The sequence below is a fragment of the Abrus precatorius genome, unplaced genomic scaffold (genome assembly GCF_003935025.1).
Source record: "Abrus precatorius isolate BTA unplaced genomic scaffold, Abrus_2018 Scaffold2, whole genome shotgun sequence".
Taxonomy (NCBI): domain Eukaryota; kingdom Viridiplantae; phylum Streptophyta; class Magnoliopsida; order Fabales; family Fabaceae; genus Abrus; species Abrus precatorius.
Genome location: NW_020874362.1, coordinates 12496255 through 12514195, shown reverse-complemented (window position 1 = coordinate 12514195; position 17941 = coordinate 12496255). Strand labels below are relative to the sequence as shown.

General features: G+C 29.7%; 2 protein-coding genes across 8 annotated transcripts; one reads left to right on the top strand and one right to left on the bottom strand.

Moving 5' to 3' along the window:
• The first annotated feature begins 3154 nt into the window (after nucleotides 1-3154).
• LOC113858549 (GDSL esterase/lipase At5g14450-like) lies at nucleotides 3155-5439 on the top strand. The gene is made up of 5 exons (XM_027491240.1): nucleotides 3155-3559; nucleotides 3706-3915; nucleotides 4022-4194; nucleotides 4336-4609; nucleotides 4895-5439. Exons 1-5 carry the CDS (start codon nucleotides 3316-3318, stop codon nucleotides 5146-5148), a joined length of 1155 nt encoding a protein of 384 aa, XP_027347041.1. The 5' UTR covers nucleotides 3155-3315; the 3' UTR covers nucleotides 5149-5439.
• Nucleotides 5440-8434: 2995 nt separating this feature from the next.
• On the bottom strand, nucleotides 8435-16449 carry LOC113858276 (SAGA-associated factor 29 homolog A). 7 transcript variants are annotated; one of them, XM_027490828.1, is made up of 10 exons: nucleotides 16181-16449; nucleotides 15605-15698; nucleotides 15376-15452; nucleotides 14929-14934; nucleotides 14260-14369; nucleotides 12737-12822; nucleotides 10374-10427; nucleotides 10097-10250; nucleotides 9907-9920; nucleotides 8435-8747 (listed from the first exon to the last, which is right to left on the bottom strand). In XM_027490828.1, exons 1-10 carry the CDS (start codon nucleotides 16296-16298, stop codon nucleotides 8633-8635), a joined length of 828 nt encoding a protein of 275 aa, XP_027346629.1. In that variant the 5' UTR covers nucleotides 16299-16449; the 3' UTR covers nucleotides 8435-8632. The 7 variants fall into 7 exon arrangements, with proteins under 7 accessions (XP_027346629.1, XP_027346631.1, XP_027346630.1 ...); XM_027490830.1 differs by having other exon boundaries at nucleotides 8435-8735; nucleotides 14260-14366; XM_027490829.1 differs by having other exon boundaries at nucleotides 8448-8735.
• Between the last annotated feature and the right edge of the window lie 1492 nt (nucleotides 16450-17941).

The window sequence follows — 17941 nt, the reverse complement described above, 5'->3', positions numbered from 1 at the left end:
ATAAGACATTCTAAATTAATTCTAAAATCGATGTAAAAATAATTAGCATAAAATGTAAAATCTTTTTACATCAATTTGATAATCAATTTAGAAAGTCAATTATGTATGTAACCAATTTAAAAATAATTATTTAATATTATTTTTTGTAGACACTTTTTCTTATACAAAACCATTAATAAATATAATTTTGTTCAGTTAACAAAATAAAAAATTAAAATATAGTTTAAATTCAAATTTTATGAATTTTATATTAATAGATTGTAAATGATTATACACAATGCATGTGTGTGATTCAAAATTATTAATTATATTTATATGTAATTTTATAGTTTTATTTATTATAATCTCATATTGTTAGATAATAATATCTCAATTAGTTGATTAGCAACAAATTAAATAGTATATAACTAAGAAGGTTATGAGTTTAAATTGTTAAGATATTTTTAGAAAAATATATCAATTAAGTTTAAGCTCATGTTTTGCTACACTCTTGGATCAGATCCATACTCAAATTATAATTTGGAAAAACTAAATGATGAATGTGTAACATGTTTGCTGTTAATAATGATAAAAATAAAAAAGGATGTTAATCTTAGAAATGTAATCATGAAACATATATCAAAACTTCACAAGTTTAATTTTGCTAAGAATTTTTTAAAAATCTCTTTTTAAAAGGATTTGTTGTATGAAACATGTCAAAGAAACAAAAAGTGAAAACTTCTTTTAAATTCAAAATATTATTTTCATTACTTCTTTGAATTGTTACACATCAATTTATTTAATCCTACAAGTACGCAAAGTCTTTGAGGTAACATGTATAGTCTTATTTTCATTTTAACTTCATTCACACGTGTTCCAATTACAACTAGATAGCAATGCTCCTCACATTCCATTTGTTGACTAAGGAAAGGATAAACAAAAGAAGACATACTCCTTCACAAGATGATTACTATCAAGTGTCATGACAAATGAACAAAAATATTTTTTTTCCTCTAAAAGAAAGGACTCATTGTAATTCAATCCTTCTAGTTGTGCAATAATTACTTTGGGTGAGTCGATGAAGCTGAATACCCATCTTCAAGACTGAATAAAGCTAGAAAACAAAAAACATTAAAGAAAAACAAGCCTCATAAAAGGAATATGATTAATGCCTTTTTGTGTTATTCAAAAATTCTTTCTTGTTTTCTACAACACCTCGTCCTCCTTCTCTTTTCTTTAAAGTCAATTTTCTTTATCTCAGCTATTTTTTTTAATCTTTTACATTCTTTCATCTCAAAGAAGTTTTTTTTTCAAAATCTCTACATTTATTCGTAAACTCCTCCTTTTGTTTTAGTTTCTTCATCAAGGTTTTTCTCATTTATATTTCTTTATTTTTCTATAAACAAACTTTTTGTTACTCTTTTCCCTTTACTAACATTAAAGTACCTAAAAAATGCATGTTGATCATCTTGACATGCTCCTTACATTTGTCTCAATCTAAATTCTTGGTATATATACTCAAATTCAAAATTTAACACCACCTTGAAAATTATTTGCATAAGCAATATGCTTTTTACATAATAACCAATCAATTACTTCAAAAGATCAAATATACTTAATAGGAGAACCTGAAACTCACTCTTCTAAAACTTACTCTTCTTCAACATTAAGTTGAGCATAACATTGCACGCATTTGAGATTTTGTATTTCAATTTTTTCATAATTATATTGAACGTTAGTTTATGTATATATACACAATATTTTACACATTTATATATAAATGTTTATCATAGTCAAAAGAAAAAGAAGGTTAGGACTAACATTATTTGAGAAATATTTCTTAAAATTTTAATCATAACATAAATATTTTTTTTAAAAAATTGTTTTAATTAATATTATTTCCTTTCAAGAAAGCATTTGATAATTAAAAAAATCTAAAAAAACTTTAAGTAAAAGCAAATACTTGAAAAAATTTATTGTAATTGTATTTATCTTTTCTACATAGTAAAAAATTATTCATTAAACATAAGTCTTGGTGGCTCTTTATTGTTAAGAATAAAATAAAATAAATTAATTTGTCTCTTTTTATTTATTCTCTCACGTTAATACTTAATAAGTTTTTTTTAAAAAAAATTATTAAACTTGTTTACAGACTTAAACACACAATTCAACATCCTCCTCTCCACCTCTTTTTTTTTTGTATTTTTGTTTCTTCTAGAATTTCTTACCTTAATTCTTAGAAAAAAGCCATAAAATAATTTTTCTTGAAACGTTGATATTTTTAAACATTTTACTTAAGATTTTCTGAACAAAGAAGTGAAAGTTTCACACTTTTTTTTAGCTAAGCCACACCCCTATCCATATGCAAATATCTCAAAAATATAATATAATAAGGTTGATATTTTATTTTTGTATATTTTAAATTTTTTATGACAATATAATATAATAAAATAAAAATAATACTAAATAGATATATTATATATTAAAAATATTCAAACAAAATTTTAATGTATTTGTTTGAAAATTTAATAAAAAAATGTTAAAATTTATAAAGTTAAACATAAAAGTTTATAAAATAAAATAAAAAACTCAATATTAATGTGTTAGGTAAAAGTTTTTAAAAAAATCCATTATATGTATATATTGACACAGCGTGGACCATATCAGTTATCAAATATAAAATTTAAAAAGAAAAATCTTTGCAATCTCAAAAGAGAGCTCGTAAAGTGAAAATAATGACCGACTTATTTGAAGATTCTTGATTACTTCTTGGGGTCCAATGTCCTTCCGTCAATTAAACATGTCACGTGTTAAGTCACTGCATTTACCCCATTAACACCTTAATTTCCATTATTATTGCCGATACCTATACACATTAATTCTCCATTTTTTTTTTGAGCGGTGCTATTCTTTAAATTTTAAATATCCGTTCATAAAACTTCAGATGACATAAATTGTGAATTAGAATGATATTACGAAATTATTTTCACATTAGATTTTCAATATAATATTATATTCTGTATCGATTAAAGCAAATGTATGCTAATTAAAATATTATATAAAACTAACATTTATCTTGATTTTAGAAAAGTATGTTCTTCATGTGACGATGATGAATGGGCTTCTAAACTTGTGTAGCTGTATCAGATTACAACATAGGTATGAATGACAACTGTAAGCACAAACAATGGGTCAGAAAATATCTGCTCCATGACACAAGAGATTTACCCAAAGATCAGGATTTGGGGTGTCTTTGAACTGTGTGCTTTTGGCTCTCTCTGTATATAATAAGCTTGCTCACATTCTCACCTTAGCCAGAAGTGCTCATCTGTAAAAATGGGGTTGGGAGTGCTCTTTGTTGGGTTCTTGCTTTCTTGTGTTGTTGTTTGTGTGAAGGGTGTGGAGCTTAAAGACTCACCCCCTTGTGCTTTTCCTGCAATTTACAACTTTGGTGACTCCAACTCTGACACTGGAGGCATATCAGCTTCATTTGTGCCAATTCCTGCGCCATATGGTGAGGGCTTCTTTCATAAACCTTCAGGAAGGGACAGTGATGGCCGTCTCATAGTAGATTTCACAGGTAAATGAGCATTGAAACACCCTTATCTCTCTCTCCCCCTTCATTTCCACCTTTACTTTCTCCTTTTTTAAGGTGTGTAATGTGTGTGTGTGTAAACTGGAAAGTGCTTATAATTTTAACTTTGCTATTTATGCTCAATCATGCAGCTGAGAAGCTAAATTTGCCATACTTAAGTGCTTATCTGAATTCACTTGGAACCGATTACCGGCATGGGGCAAATTTTGCCACAGGAGGATCCACTATTAGGAGGCAGAATGAAACCATATTCCAATACGGGATAAGTCCTTTCTCACTTGACATACAGATTGTGCAATTTAACCAATTCAAAGCACGCACCAAACAACTCTACCAAGATGGTAATAATGCCAATAGTACTATTATAGCTCAACAATCTGGAACCTTGCCATTTCTTTAAAATTCTCACTTGTTTGTGTTGTTGGTCTTTGTTTCTTGAAACTTTAGCCAAAACCCCACATGAAAGAAGCAAGCTTCCTGTACCTGAGGAGTTCGCTAAGGCTCTATACACATTTGATATTGGTCAAAATGACCTCTCTGTTGGGTTTAGAAAGATGAACTTTGACCAAATGCGTGAATCCATGCCAGATATTGTGAATCAGTTAGCCTCTGCAGTCAAGGTAATTAGCACGCTTGCAAAGTAATCACTCATTGAGAACTAGCGATTGAGTATTTGAAACACTGAAAAGATTGTGTCATTGACAAGGTCATTGTTGACTAATTGGAAAGGGTCTAAAATGTGATTAATAAAATGCTTGCAGAACATATACCAAGGAGGAGGGAGAACATTCTGGATACACAACACTGGCCCCATTGGGTGCTTGCCAGTGCAACTATTTTACAAGCATAATATACCAGCTGGGTATCTTGATGAGTATGGATGTGTCAAGGATCAAAATGTGATGGCTGTGCAATTCAACAAGCAGCTTAAGGATCGAGTCATCAAACTGAGGACTGAGCTCCCAGAGGCTGCAATTACTTATGTGGATGTGTATGCAGCAAAGTACGGACTAATCAGCAATACCAAAAATGAAGGTAATCTGTTTATTATTCATATGATTCAGTTAGTCTACTAGTAGGTGTCTTTCAACTTTAACTATGCTCAGTTTTTCATATGATTTTAAGAAAGATGTTTGCTAACATCATAAACATGCTAGCAATAAACAAATGTGATTTTTGTGCCCCCCTTAAAATTTTGGCTGTTTCTTAAGATTGGCTAATATAGATTTGAATGTAATGATAAAAGGAACATTGGCAGTGATTTTTACTGTGACAAATCATTATAGTTTAACATGCTCATCAACTATTATTTATTCTCAGGATTTGTGGATCCAATGAAGATCTGTTGTGGGTACCATGTGAATGAAAATGATACTCATATATGGTGTGGGAATTTAGGGAGTGCAAATGGAAAAGACGTGTTTGGTGCATCTTGTGAAAAGCCTTCAATGTATGTAAGTTGGGATGGTGTTCATTATGCTGAGGCTGCTAACCATTGGGTTGCTGATCGGATACTCAATGGCACTTTCACTGACCCACCAACTCCTATCACCCAAGCATGTTACCGGCATTAAGCATACTCAACCATCCATTTTCTGTTGGGACTTTCCTAAGGGAAGCCATGTCAAAATTTGCAATAGGTTTGTCCTTGAATGTGTTCCAATACACAACATTCAGGAGATAGGCAATTCCAATTCTCCGGCTAATTGATGTTTTCAATTATCTGTTTGCAATCAACAATTTGAAATTTGATTATGAATTATTGGCCGTAACACTCTGAAAGCATTTGATTTCTCTACTAGCATGCAATGCATGCTCTGGAAATTTTATATTATGCATTAATCAAGTAATAAAATTACCTTTCTCTAAATTCAATTGTTTCGCCAAATATATAATGTATTTGAACACGAGTCCAGGTTCTGAGTAATGATGTGAGAATTTTATATTATGAATTGGTCAAAGTTGTGAGTCCAGAAAGTGTAGAAATAAATAGAACGTGTGCTTAGGGAAATGTTTTCAATGCCAGCTTGCCCCCATACGGCGCATTTATTATAAGATCCAATGCTATCAGCATTGTCGCTTTCTAATTAAAAATGCAATTAAGAGTATCATATACAATCATAGATAGATTATAGCTAGAATGCCCCATTATGAATGGTTCCATACAAATGTTAATCGCATGCACTTACACGTATACTATACCTCATTTGAATAATTTTCTGTAATACTTCAAAGGATTTAAAAACTGCAGAATTTTAATTTTATAATTTTCTATCAAAACTTATTATTTATAACTTTTTATTTCATTTGATTAAACAAATTTTGGAAAGAAAAGTAAACGATGATAGCAGCAATCAGTACAAAACTACAGAATATTTTGTACAATGCGTATATTATTAAATTTTAAAAAATGTTATATGACTTTTTAAATTTAATAAATTTTATAAACTTAAAAGAGAGTAAGTATTTTTATTATTAATAATAAATGTTTTATTATATTAAATAATACAAAATATAAAAGAATTTTCTAAATTGAGAAATAAATTGAATACAAAATAAAGGTTGATTGTGGGAGAAAACACATGATATAATGGAAAAGAGAATAACTCCTAAAAACATAGGTTTGGAATACTTAATATGCTCGTTTAAGGATGAGAACTCATATTTAATATAGAGGTATATTAGTTGCTTTGACTTTAGCAAGGTTCTTTAAGATAGTTTACCTTAGTTATTATTAAGATGTTTTCTTGTACTTGATAATTTTTTTAGAGGAGAATTTCCTTACTTCTTGAAATTTGTATTTTATTTTTAAGGAATTGTTATTTGATTAATATTTTATTAAATTATAAATATTTTATTTTATTTTAATTTGTATATTTAATAATATTAAATAAATGTACCACTTAACTAATTTGTATGTTTTATCATGTTTTTTTCAAAAAAATTATTTTTTACTCTCCTTATTGGTTAAGTAGTATATTTATTGAAGTTTATCTTATGTAAGGTTGCACAGATTAAAAACCCGATAAAATAAATTTAATAATTAATATATTTTAAATTTATAATTTTTTTCTTATAATAAGAACAAAAAATATTTTATTTTATTTTTAATAAAAAGGACCGGTAGGAGTATTAAGTTGTTTTCTTGTACTTAGATAAATTTTTAAGAGGAAAATTTCCTTATTTTTTGACATTTGTATTTTATTTTTAAGGAATTATTATTTGATTAATATTTCATTATATTATTATAAAAAATTTAATTTTAATATAATAATATTTTACTTTATATGTTTCGTAACTAATACTCATATTGATACACATGGAACACACAGGCTTTCCTAGTTTGATTACTGCTGATCCTACCAAAGCTTCTGCAAACCTACAAAGCATTTTTCCTTTCTAGTATCCGTCTAAATAATTTTTACTAACTAATGACTATTGCTAAGTCATCATTGTTTTCCAAAAAGGAAGAATGGGTATGTAAAACTGACTAGGTTTCTATATAGGAAAAATCTAAAAAGAAACCCTAACTATCGGTTGAAGAAGTTATTGCCCCAAAAAATACCTTTTTAGCTGGTTGACAAGGTTGCTGAATTTGATCCTTTTCAAGTTGACAGACATAAAAAGTCGCAAGGCTTGTAAGTTTGTTAGGATTAGGAACAAAGAAAAATTTTGTGGCTAAAAGTGGTCTCAGCAAACTAGTGTAAAGCTCTCTCTTCTCCCTTCTCTTTTTTCTCTCAAATATTGTTTGCATGTCCTCTAATCTTCCATCGTTCATATTAGTCATTTTTAGATGAACATATTTGCAATTTTCGATCAAATGATGTACTAACAAAAAGGAAATATTATTTGAAAAATTTTATGTGGAGTTATCATACAATTTTTGGTCTTTTACTCTAGATTTTTTTAATCAAATGTCTTATTATAATCACATTAATTGTTATTGTTCATTTTACATATTAACTAGTTTTCTTTCTCGGGCCATACACAAATTGTTACAATTAATTTTATTTATAAAAATAATATAAATTATTATAAAAATAAAGTTTAAGTTTTATTGATATTTTTATTAAAACTAATAGAAGTATATGATGTTTAATTCTTAAAATTATATATAACATTAAAAAAATATTTTTTAATTGTCTAAGTAACTATCCTTTTACATAAAAATATGTATCACGTCACGTGTTATAAATTCATGCTAATATATAATAATAAAATAATTAATTGGTTATTAATAAATTTATTTAAAAACACAAATTTTAATTATTTGTAGTTTATAACAAAATATTATAACAATGTAATATAAATAATAAATATTATTTTAATTTTTTATTTAATGAACTATTGTCATTATATTATACCAAAACCTTACATTGTTATAAGAATCATTTTAGTTCTTGTCATTATATTTAATGAACTATTGTCATTATATTTAAACAAATTTTTTATTTAATGAACTAAAATGATTTTGTTAAGGTAAGCATCTAAAATGATTCTTTATACTTTATAATAGAGTGATTAAAAGAAAACAATAGATTTAATAAAACATTTTTCTGTTATATTATATCAAGAACTTAAATTATTATAAGTGAATGTTGTATAGTATCTTTTATTATTATAAAATTATAATAATTAAACAATATATTATATTTGAAGAGAAAGAAAAATACAAGTAGACAAAAAAAAGGGAGTCAAAATTAAAGATCATTTTTGCAATTTCAAAATAGATATATATATATATATATATATATATATATAAAATTAAATATTTATATCTTACCTACAAGAATCAAATTAATAAGAATTTTTTATTAGCTTTTGAAATGTTAATGCTAATTTTTTACAAGAGAAAGTCAGGAACTAAACCCTGGATATTTATCATTCCTACGTAACGTGAAATTAAACTACAATGTCATACTTACGTACTCGAAATTAGAACGCAACGTCAATCTTACAAACCGTAAAAGCACATGGAGCATATTACACAGCCGGGACATAATGCAATAGTCTAGTTCTTCTACTTTATACACAACTATTACTATAAATTGCTTAATCTCATTGGCGATGTCCTTCTGGAAGAGGAACCACTTTGTGGAAGGGCACTGTCCTTTGAGGTAAAGATCCATCTTCCTCATCATCGTCAAATTCCAACAGATAACTGTTCCAATCACTACGGAGTGTTAACAACCATGACATAGTGACAAACATTACAGTTTAACTAAATATACAAAGGGGCCACACCCAAAAGAACAGTTATTTCTTTTGTTGTTTTACTTTAAATTAATCTTTATACATGCTTTAATCCGTTTATTAAGGCCGACCAATTTGAATTCTGGCAGACCAGCTCAATAATGCTAAAAGTTTACAGAATCTCATGTAAAAGTGGGACAACAAAAAGTGGTGCAAAAACGTTTATTACTTTCAATGAATTCAGAAACTTGATATGATCCTCTTCCTATTTATATCCCAAGTCAACTATCTTTCCGCTTTGGAGTGTGGACAACACAAGTTGAGAGAAGGGCTACCCTTTTCCCCTCTTAGACATTTAGAAAGATTTTGGTTCTGTCTGGTAAAACTAGCTGAAATGTTAATATTGATTAAAAAAGATATATAATATTATATTAATATAATATTAAAATTAAATGCAGAAAAAGATTTAAGATTTGTACATATGTGTAATTTGTTTAAAAAGATAAGAACAAAAATCAGATAAAATTTTTTGTAGTTATAAGCTATAAGACTAGTTGAATGCTACTTAAACAAATTTTTCAAAAGTTAGCTTTTAAAACTACCAAGTTTCTTATATTTTGTGCTTACCAAACAACTATACTAGCTTATTTTGAAAAAATGCTATAAGCTCGTGTTACCAAACACAGCATTTCATTGATAGGAGTACATTAGTTAAACAGATCTATATTAGGTAAAACAAGAAAGACCAAGGGCTAGGCCAGGAACAACTTATGCCCAATTGTATACTACAACTGATTGTTAGGAGCTTAGGGGGCTTGTTATAGTTAGGAGAGACTACTATAAGTCACCAACTTGTATCTAAGGTTGTACTCACACTGAGTCCATCCTAGAGTATCAGTTTTCTTGCAATAAAATTTCATCCTTTTCTCATTCTTATCTGTACCCGTTTAACACTCAACTATTAATGTTGTCTCACATAAGCCAACCCCCACAGCTGGATAAATGCAGGTTAGCTAGTTGATATGTCAGAAAAGCTTAATGTGAAAATAAATCATGATGCCATTTGATTTCCTGTGGCTGTGATAAATAATATTTAGACCTAAAATTCATTCCATGAAGCATTAACAGATTATACTTACTCTTCTGTCTTCCTCTGCACAATTGCAAAATGTTGGAGAATAGCCCAGAACATGAACAAAGTACTGGTTAGTATAACGTCAAAGTCACAAAAGTTATAACTAGACAGGATTTATAGACTACAAATTAAGGTAGTTCAGGAAAAACCATGAAGTAATCCTATTTTATTAAGGAAAATGAGAGAATCATTACTCTGCGATGGCTTTGAACAACTGTAGCTTTATAAAGTGCAGTAGTTCCTGGATATACTGCCAAAACATGTTTTCCTGGGGCAAAATCAGGAGCGCTTGAAGGATCATTACTCTTGGGGAAAGGAATGATATTTGCCATGGGAAGCTTGTATTGTCTGAATGCAGCAGAAAAATCCAATAAAACATAAACATACTACTCAAATGCAGTAACAAAAGAAAGTACACCACATGAGCATTCCAGATAATTAAACATAATGTTCTCAAATAGGTCAGGTTACCTTTGGCCACTGCCCTCTTCATCATCACCCGGTTCCTCATCTAGTACTTCAAATCTGTAAAATCAAGTCACAGAAAAACAAATAAAAAAACAATAAGGACAAGTACAAAATATTAATGTCTAAATGGATACGACTCTTTCTGTCAATAATTACAAATCATACATGAGCAACAGTAACTTATATAACAAAAAATCTGAGCCATTAATACAGCTTAAAGTTGTTTAAATGACAAACTGTTAGGTAACCCCATTAGTAGTTAGCTATGATGTTAGTTAGGGACATATTAATAGTTAATTATAATATATTAGTTAGTTAGTTAGCTTAATTAGTTAGTAATTTGGGATGGTTGAGATTGTAGAAGAAATAAGGCATATGGCCTCTATAAATAAGAGGGAGGAACAGAGAGAGTTCAGTTTATCAATTGTGAGAGAGTTAGGGCCTTTCGCTTAGGAGGTGCAGTCCCTCGAAGAACTGTTGTGTTTGTGTGTTTTATTCTGTAATGTGGGAGTTTCTTCTTGTATTTCTTGATAAAGATACCAGTTTCTATCACTGGCATCAGAGCTCTGATTCAGAGCTGTGGATCAAAAAACATCTCAGTTCTTGGTTTCAACCTTGAAGTAGTCAACTTCAACCTGGAGTTGTGTGAGATTCTTGAAGGAATATCAAGTTCTTGACAGAAATCACCTGAAACAGAGTTGGAAAAAGCAAGAAGATGTTTTCAAACAGATGAGAGATGCAGCAGGAAACAAAGGAACAGATGAATTTGATGAGGCCATCCATCGCAGAACTAAAATAAAATGATGGAAAAAATGGTGGAACGCAATATGAAAGGTGACCCAAGGATTGGGAAAGAGCATACAAAGACAGAGGCAGAGAAGAACCCAGCAGCTGAGGTGCAGGGAACCAATAATATCTTAGAAAAGATTGCAGAGATAGATGATGCATATTCAGTTGAGTTGATGACAAAAAGGGAATTTAAGAAATGGAATCAAATTCTTGACATAAAAGACTGGACCCAGCAAAGTGAAGAACTTTGATAGTCAACAGCTTCTGCCATTTGCAATAGTACAATTCTCAATAGAACCTTGGGTTCTTAATGCACTTGCAGAGGTAATGATACTCTGTTTCAGGACTAAAGATACAAAAGAGAACAAAGTATTGGAGGAGATTGGATACATTCACATGTTGGTGTTTGACCCAGGAGCAATGGAACCTATTTTTGGCTGCAAGATGGAATTGGAATGGTTATCATGCTTCAATCAATTGGAATATCAGTTGGATTTTATTTCAGCAACAACTCAAGGCACTTAATTAATCCTTCACCTTGAGGACAAGGGGAAACTTTAGGGCAAAGTACTGTAAAGTAACCCCCATTAGTAGTTAGCTATGATGTTAGTTAGGGACATATTAATAGTTAATATAATATATTAGTTAGCTAGCTTAATTGGTTAGTCACAATATCTTAGTTAGTTAACCTTAATTAGTTAGTAATTTGGGATGGTTGAGATTGTTGAAGAAATAAAGCATATGGCCTCTATAAATAAGAGGGAGGAAGAGAGAGAGGTCAGTTTATCAATTGTGAGAGAGTTAGGGCCTTTGGCTTAGGAGGTGCAGTCCCTCGAAGAGCTATTGTGTGTTATTCTGTAATGCTGGGAGTTTCTTCTTGTATTTCTTAATAAAGATACTAGTTTCTATCCCAAACTCATTTAGTTAGGTACAGAAATAGTCAAGAAGACTGAATCCTAAGTCCTAACACTTATGATTGACCTAAGGAAAAGCAAGCATAGGTCAAATCTAGTCACCAGACCAGATCTGAAAGGTAATACTGTAGTAGTCTTGTATATAATCAATACTAGATTTAACACTTTTTTTTCTTTGTGAAAAAATAACCTTATATTCCATCATTGCCAAAAAAGTGTATTTCCAAGTCATAAAGCCGGATTTCAGGCCAAGCTTGTGATTAAGAAAGATAGAATAGGCTAAAATATACACTTGTTAGAACTTGAGTCACCTCATGACATCAATGTAGCTTAAGCTTTTTCTTGAAAATTAATAGGGACGATTACATAAACATCGCCTACTGTTAGCACTTATTACACTCAAAATCACTCTTGATTGGGAAATTATTGCCCTTTGCTTTAATGTCCTGTTCTTACAACCCTTGGTTGTATAAGAAATCACACATACCTACGTTATGTACACAAAGTCCCCTTGTAGATATAATAAAGCATGTCATTCCCCACCAAACAGTAATGGTGTCAATGTAAGCACTAAACAAACATATTATGAAAAGTAAAGTGAACATATTTTATTGATTACTTGAACTCAATACTTGACTAATTAATTACAGAATAAATACTTACTCTTTTGATTCCTTATCAAAATGAATCACTTTTACAACAAACCATTCGTCCTTATCAGCATTACGTGGTGTAACCCTAGCTGCTACCTGACAAGTGAGAAGTGAGAACAAGTTAACTTAATGGAATATAACTCTAAATACTTCATTGAAAATAGTTTCCTCAAAAAGGTGAAACAAAAAAATGAAAAGGGAAAGAATATACTGAGAGAAATGAGAAAGCTATCTGTGTGAAAAAGCTATTATGCTTGATGCCTTGATGCAAGGTTCTGATGATTATATACAGAACCTGTTAGATAACTTTGGTAACTAAAAATCTATCAACAGAATTGTAACTAACTGTCCATAACTAAATATAAGAGAATCTCTTACAGCTGTAAGCTTTAACTATGCAACAAAAGCAGTTTAACCCACACAAGCTTAACAGAAGCAGTGCAATGTGCACACATACAGTATACTCTAACATCCCCAGCCTCCTCTGGCTTCAAACAAGAGTAGATTGATCAAATAAAGTGATTAAATATGCTGGGATACAACATACAAGTAATAATAAGCAATCTGGGTCCAGCTGGGACATGAGTGATAATAAGATTCTTCTTGATGACTTTCTCACACAAAGAAGTTCAGCTCCATATGCTTAGTTAAAGAATGTAGAACAGGATTGTGAGAGACACTGCTGATAGTATTACCAGAGAAAACACAAAGGTTGGATTGTCTATGCTTTCTAGGCATGGTTCATATGCAAGGAGAGATTAGATTCAATTCAATTTCTCCCACTGTCTATCTAAACAACTGTTGATGGCAGTGACAAAGGCATTATAGTCCTCCTAAAGTCTTTTAAGAATAACATCTAAATGTTCTTGCATGGAAATAGGGTGACAAATGGAAATCAGCAAATCAGCTTGCACTTTGATGCACAACAAATATTCACAGGAATTTCCAAATCAACCAAAATCTCTGCAGAGTGCAGACATTGGCTGTCGATCACTGCTTCAACTTACCTTTTCCAGATGAGAAAATTCTTCTCATCTAGATGTACTGAAATAGAATGCGTGAAGATAACTGGCATCAAAGTAGGACAACGAGAACTTCTGAAGGAGCTTTTAAAGGGATTTAAAGATGAGGCTCATAATATAAGAAAATATTTTCTCAAGAAAATGAAAGAAAATAAAGTAAAGGGAGAGAAAACACAGAAAAGAGACAGCTATCTCTGTGAAAATGCTGTTATGATATATGCAGTACCATGTGAGAGGTTCTGATGTTTATATACAGAATCTGTTAGATCTAACTTTTATTAACTAACGAACAAATAACATAATTATACTTGTGTAACAGCTCAATTAACTAACTATAACTGAATTTATAACAGCTGAAAGCTTTGGATGAAGTAACAAAAGCAATTTCACCCAGACAAGCTTCACAGAAGCAGTGTACTGCACATATGTACCTTATCAACAGAAAGCAACGAGCATTCAAAATTTACTGATTTATATCGCTCAAACTTCATGGAAAAATGCAAATGCATACCTGTTCACCCTTAAGATTGGCACAAGCCTCAAGTTGATTTCGCATATTAGTAGTTAGCCTTGAAATGTCTGACTCAGTCTTCACTCGTTTCCTTTTCTGCTCATTACCTTCTGTAACACAAGTACTGTCAGCCAGACTAGATATATAAAAACAGGGATCTCTATATAAACATAATCATGATAATAACATATATCTCAATAAATATTTGAGCTTCAACCAAATATTTCATAAATCCTTCAACACATAGTACGTGTTTTGATTCTCACGTTCACATAGCTTCACGTCATCAACTGAATGTTGTTAAACAACATCACCACATTGTTGGGGAAGCAAAGCATCACCATGAATAAGTGGGGTTAACAACAGGATGCAAAAGCACTCTTGCTAATGAGTTATGTAAGTTTGGCTAACCAGCTCCTTCAAATAATGATTTCTGTAGGTATACCCAGCACTGATTTCCATTCTCCTTCCACCATACAGGTAGAGAAGAAACGAATGTAAATATAAATGAATCAATTAATAAACAATTTTAAGTTTTACTTAAAATTACTCATTAGCATGCCCTCCCTCCCCTTTTTCTTCTTCATGTAGCTGGACTATACATGATTGACCAACATGGCAGCAGAGATGTGAACTATATTGATGAGTATCCAAGGAAGTACAGTTTACCTTTTCCTGAAAAAAAAAAAAAAAAAAGGAATAAATCTTAAACAATCATAAAATCATAACATCCTCTAGCAAATCAATTAAAATTTGGCATGTAGTTGTCACAAAGATGGTCAGACATATTATCTCTCTCCCCTGCCCCCAACCCCCCCGCCCCAAATTTTCTTCCTCATTTTATTTGCATCCTACATTCCTTCACCTGGAAAAGCAAAAGTCTAATGCTTTAGATACTTGCTTTGGTTCTATAATGTTGGTCAATCACACTTAGTCCCTCAAGGTAATATATGTAAAAAAATTAGAAAGAGATATTAAGAGACCTACACACTAAAAGATTCAAATCATTTTATAGCATTTATATCATTGACGAATTCTAAATGAATAAGCTTAAGTATGGAGATGATAATATTTCAAGTGGAAGACAAATTTATTCACCACAAATTTGAGACAAACCTATTCTTCTTCGTGCTTGCCCCTGAGGTCCCGAAGGCAGTAGGGCATCAAGTTGGCTTATCAATACGTTGGAAACACTGCAACCAAAAACAATCTCAAGAATTATACGCTACAGAATGCCTACCCTGGACACAGTACATAAGAAAACCATGTCTTGATTTTCAGCATAAAAGAAAATAAAATGCAATTCAGATAAAATGCTTCAGAGCTAGAGACAGAATAAACATACTTTGCTTCACTATCTGAAAGATCTTTTGCTTGAGTGTACAGAACTTTAAGCCTTGCTAAAGAGTTATCCCCAGGCTTCTCAACCACTTCCGGAGCTGCAGTGAAATGGCAAGAAACTATCAATAAGAAAATACTAAAACATAAATAGACAAGTAGAGTCATTCCAGTCTAACAAGCACAAAAAAGTCTTTGGCTTTGTCAAATTAGAGCCATTCTAGTACATGAATGACCAAATAACTCAAATCTTAATATTTAAAGTTTCAAATCCTAATGCTTGAAAACTAAATAGAATTCATGTATGAATATGAAAAACACATACTTCACGGTCCATGTTTGGGAAATTTAAAAACCGACAGTAAGTTAAACAAAAAATTACCATACAATCATCACTTACAAAATGGGCCACTTCATTACACAAACACACAAAGCAGTTTTTTTTTTATAAGTTCAATTTATCCAAAACTGAAAAAGATTAAAAAATAACCAGATAAATATTTTAGAAGGATCACAAAAAGGATTAAGATGCAGCATTAAAATAGAAAAATAAGAAAGCATGAAGAGAGAGAAAGAGACTCACTAGCATGAAGCTTCTTGTGGAGCTTGTTGATCTCTGACAGAATCTCCTCCTGATCTTTCCTTAACCGATCGAGCTCCTTCGAGTTTTCTAATATCGACACAATGTCCGGCGACGACATCGTTTTGGTCGCGACAAAGACAACTCCGACGACACACCTGATTGTTCCAACAATTCTGCTCTTACTTACTTCTCCTTCCAACGTTGCTATCGTATCACTCCTAAATCGAAAATCAAAACTGGAACTAGAATTTCCTTTTTAATACTTTATTTTTCTTTGCCAAAAATTAAAAAAATCGGGTATTTTGTCTTCCTCGCTTCCTTTTAATTTCAATTTTTTTAAAAAAAAATATCTTCTCCGATATATTCGCTATTAACCCCCTTTCGTTCATTAGTCTGTTATTCAAATTAAATAACTTCATAGAATTTTTTAAATTTAAATAAATTCGTAAACTAAAAGTTAAATTAAATTAAACTTCATTAAAATTATCTTAATTCTTAATTTTAATATATTAAAAATATTTTTAATTTCTTTTGTGAGTAAAAAATGTAAAAACTAAACCTTAATTATTGTTTTATATTTTAATATATTTTTAATACCTTTTTATTATTTATAGTTTTTAACACGTGATCAAAGATATATATATATATATATATATATATATATATTAGATACAGTAAATTTATGTTAAAAATTATAAAATACTACATAATTCAATATATTAATAATATTTATTTTTTAATAAAAATACTATTTAAGTTTTTATTGAATATTTTAAATACACATTAAAAAATAATTTTTTGAAGTATATATTAAATAAAAATGTACAAAAATTTATCATCTAAAATTAAAATTTATTTAATATTTTTATTTAATAATTAAAAAATTATAAATATAAAAAATAAAAAAATATAATTATTCTCCTAATAACTTTTTCACTAATTTAAAAGTTGCGTTATATTCTCCTCCGAATCTTGTTAATAATCCTTTAGTTATTTTATCGGTAAGTATTAAATAAAGAATATAAATGTATTATTTTAAAATATAAAAAATAATAATTTTTTATTTAATAATTAAGAAGATTTATAAAATAAAAAAATAATTTAGAATTTTATAATAAAGTAAGTATTATATATAAAAAGGTAATATATTATATTTTTATTTAGTAATCAAGAGGTTTTATAAGAATGAATGGTAAGAAAATTTTAAAAACTATTTGGTAAACAAGGTAGGAAAGAAAATTATAAGCTATAAAAATTAAATAAAAACATGATAAGTTACATATCAAAATAATAAAATTAGATAGATCTCCTATTCTATTTTTATATATTTTTAATCTAAATTATTCATGGAATAAAAATTAAATAATTTATTGGCTAGTCACCTCATCTTTCCAGCAATTTCAAGCTGATCTTAAACTCCGACAAAGTTGTTTGTGGACTGTGGTGTGGTCTTCTCAGAGATTCTCAAGGAAGTTTTATCATGAGATTTCCGCATTAACTTAGCATTTGCTATCCAAACTGAATTTTAGTGTCTTTTAACTAAGATGGTGGTCAATTTACATTGCAACAATGTTTTATTTGTGAAATTAATTTCCTTTAAAATGCATAAATGGTTATAGTCTCTCTCTTTTTTTTTTAAGTTAGAAACATTAAAGAAATTTAAATATTTAATAAAATAATATAGGTTTATCATATTTTTCAGTAAGCTAAAAGATGCATTAATATCCTTGCAAATTTAGCATATTTTAAAAAATGACTATA